Raw genomic sequence first — 2,486 nt, forward strand, 5'->3', positions numbered from 1 at the left:
AAGGGGGACAATAGTTTATGTGAATGATGTGCTAATTAAAAATGAAAATCTGAAAAGTCACTTCAATAAGATGAGACATGTGCTTAGCCAGCTACAGAAGGCTGGGTCAAAACTATCTTTACAGAAAGCACAATGGTGTAAAAAGAAAGTAAACTTCCTAGGTCATGAAGTGAGAGAGAATGGGTTAAACCCACAATAGAAGAAAGTGGAGGCGATAAATAAACTGAAAGAGCCCATTCATCTGAAAGGATTAAAAAGTTTGTTATGGATGACAGGCTACAACAGAATATGTATTGAGAATAATGCAGAAATTACACAACCTTTAACAAAATTACTGAAGCAGGGTGTACCCTGGAAATGGGAAAAAGAACAAAGTGAGGCGGTAGCCAAGCTAAAAGAATGTCTAGTGAAAATGCCAGGTTTGGCATATCCGATAAAAACCTGGATTTCTTTGTAGAAATAAGATTCACTGATCCATGCATGTCAGCTGTGTTATATCAAACACATGATTTAAATAATAAAACTATTGCATATGCTAGTAAAGCATTTTCACAAGTAGACACCATGTTCAGTGAATGCAAAAAAGAACTTCTGATGACTGTCTGGGTGTTGCAATATTTCCGTCCATAATTCAAGGGGAGAGGGTAATTATTTAAACAAATCACCAACCTCTGCAGTTTCTGCAAAGTAAAAGAATCAGATCAGGGAGTTTGGCCCAGTCTAGAATGGCTACCTGGATGTTAGCACTTCAGGGGTTTCCTGTAGAAGTGAACTATGGACAAAAAAAAAGAACCCGGTTGGCCAGGGGCTAGCAGACTTGCATGCCTATGCAGCCGTGTGTGCACCTGATGATACAGAACTAGAATCAAGATTGAATGAATTTGTGCAATCCCCACACAAAGTATTCAATGAAGAAATATGTACGGATGTGCCAACTGTGCATGTAGATGCATGCATATATCATGTAGAAAATAATACAGAAAAAGAGCTTGTAGCAGGGATAGGAAACATATGGTATAGATGTGACAACATTCCAAGAGTGAGTATGAGGATAGGTCCTAAAAGTAGTCAAGTGGCATTGGCTGCTATTTACAAGGCAATCTCTACAGCAGTAGAAAATAAACTCGAAGAAATAGTTCTAGTAACTGATTCTGATTATGCATGGAATAGTTTTGTAGAATATTTACATGGCTGGAAGATAAAAGGCAAGCTCACCTATAACAAAAAAACACTTAAACATTGCAAGATGATTCAAGCCACAGACAAACTTGAGTCAGAAAATGATTTGATAATACATTTGAGGAAAATACATGGTCATTTGAAGACGCCAGGTGAGGACAAAAAAGCGAATGACAAGGCAGATCAGTTAGCCAAAATTGGAGCTGTAATGGCGGAATAATTTTCTATTGAACACCTGCTTGGTGAAATACAGGTTGATACAATAACAAGCTCCAAAACTCCAAAAGCAGTTCAGCAGCCCGTGGTACAATGGAGTTTTGATACTCCATATACGAACCTGATCAAAGTGCAAAAGGAAGATGTGATTTTAGGCCTATTTCATCACCATTTGTTAGATGCAGAACAAAACCCTCTGACTGAAGAGGACTGTAAAGGAAAAGAGGAATTGAGGGTGTTACTAAAAAACATAAAAGAATTAGATTACAAGACGGACTGATGATTAGAGAATCTGTGACAGGCCAAATACAATGGCCTGTCACAATGGCTTGTCATTTCGGGGGTTAATGTTGCATCATGCCCACGATGCCATAACTGCAGGACACAGAGGTTGACAAAGAACTTTGGAAATTTTGAAAGATTATGCTTATTGGCCGCACATGTCCCAAGATGTTGAACTCTACACTAACACTAAAGGGTGTTTCATACGTGCACAGTTTCATCCTGCATCACCTACTCAGAGCGCCATTAACAAAAAGGGGTTGGACCCTCCCATGGTCTGATTTGCAAATCGACTGTCAAGCCTGTAAAAAGATCAGCAATAGGAAACAGGTATATGTTAACAGTAACTTGTTTAATGTCCAAATGGGTATAGCACATTCCAGCCACGGATTGCAGTGTGCAAACGGCAGTCACATTACTTGAAAATCATATTTTTTCAAGATTTGGTTTACTTCAAAGAATAGAATCAGACAGAGGAAGCCATTTCACTAGTGCATTAATGACCAAGATATGGCAAATTTGGGGTGTGAAAAGGAAACTACGCATTTCTTACTGGCCCTCCTCTTCCGGGCGTGGGGGGGAGGGTGAAACGGTGTAACAGGTAAATAGTGGATATTTTAAAGAAATTTGTAGCTGAAGCAGGTTCTAGTTGGGACTTCTGGCTTCCATTGGTATTAATGGCCATCAGGTCAACGTCAACAAATCTCAGCCCTAATGAAATATTGACAGGAAGGAAAATGGTTTTGCCACAACACTAACTTTACAAAACAAATGAGAAAATACTTGTCAATGCGTCCACAATTCAAGAG

General features: G+C 39.0%; 1 protein-coding gene across 1 annotated transcript; it reads left to right on the forward strand.

The window, feature by feature from the left end:
• Positions 1-1,045: 1,045 nt before the first annotated feature.
• On the forward strand, positions 1,046-1,399 carry LOC138515159 (ribonuclease H-like). Its single transcript, XM_069630153.1, has one exon. The coding sequence runs from the start codon at positions 1,046-1,048 to the stop codon at positions 1,397-1,399; it is 354 nt and encodes a 117-aa protein (XP_069486254.1).
• The last annotated feature ends 1,087 nt before the right edge of the window (positions 1,400-2,486 follow it).

Source organism: Ambystoma mexicanum, chromosome 6q (assembly GCF_040938575.1).
Source record: "Ambystoma mexicanum isolate Mex_15411 chromosome 6q, UKY_AmexF1_1, whole genome shotgun sequence".
In the NCBI taxonomy this organism is placed as follows: Eukaryota; Metazoa; Chordata; class Amphibia; order Caudata; family Ambystomatidae; genus Ambystoma; species Ambystoma mexicanum.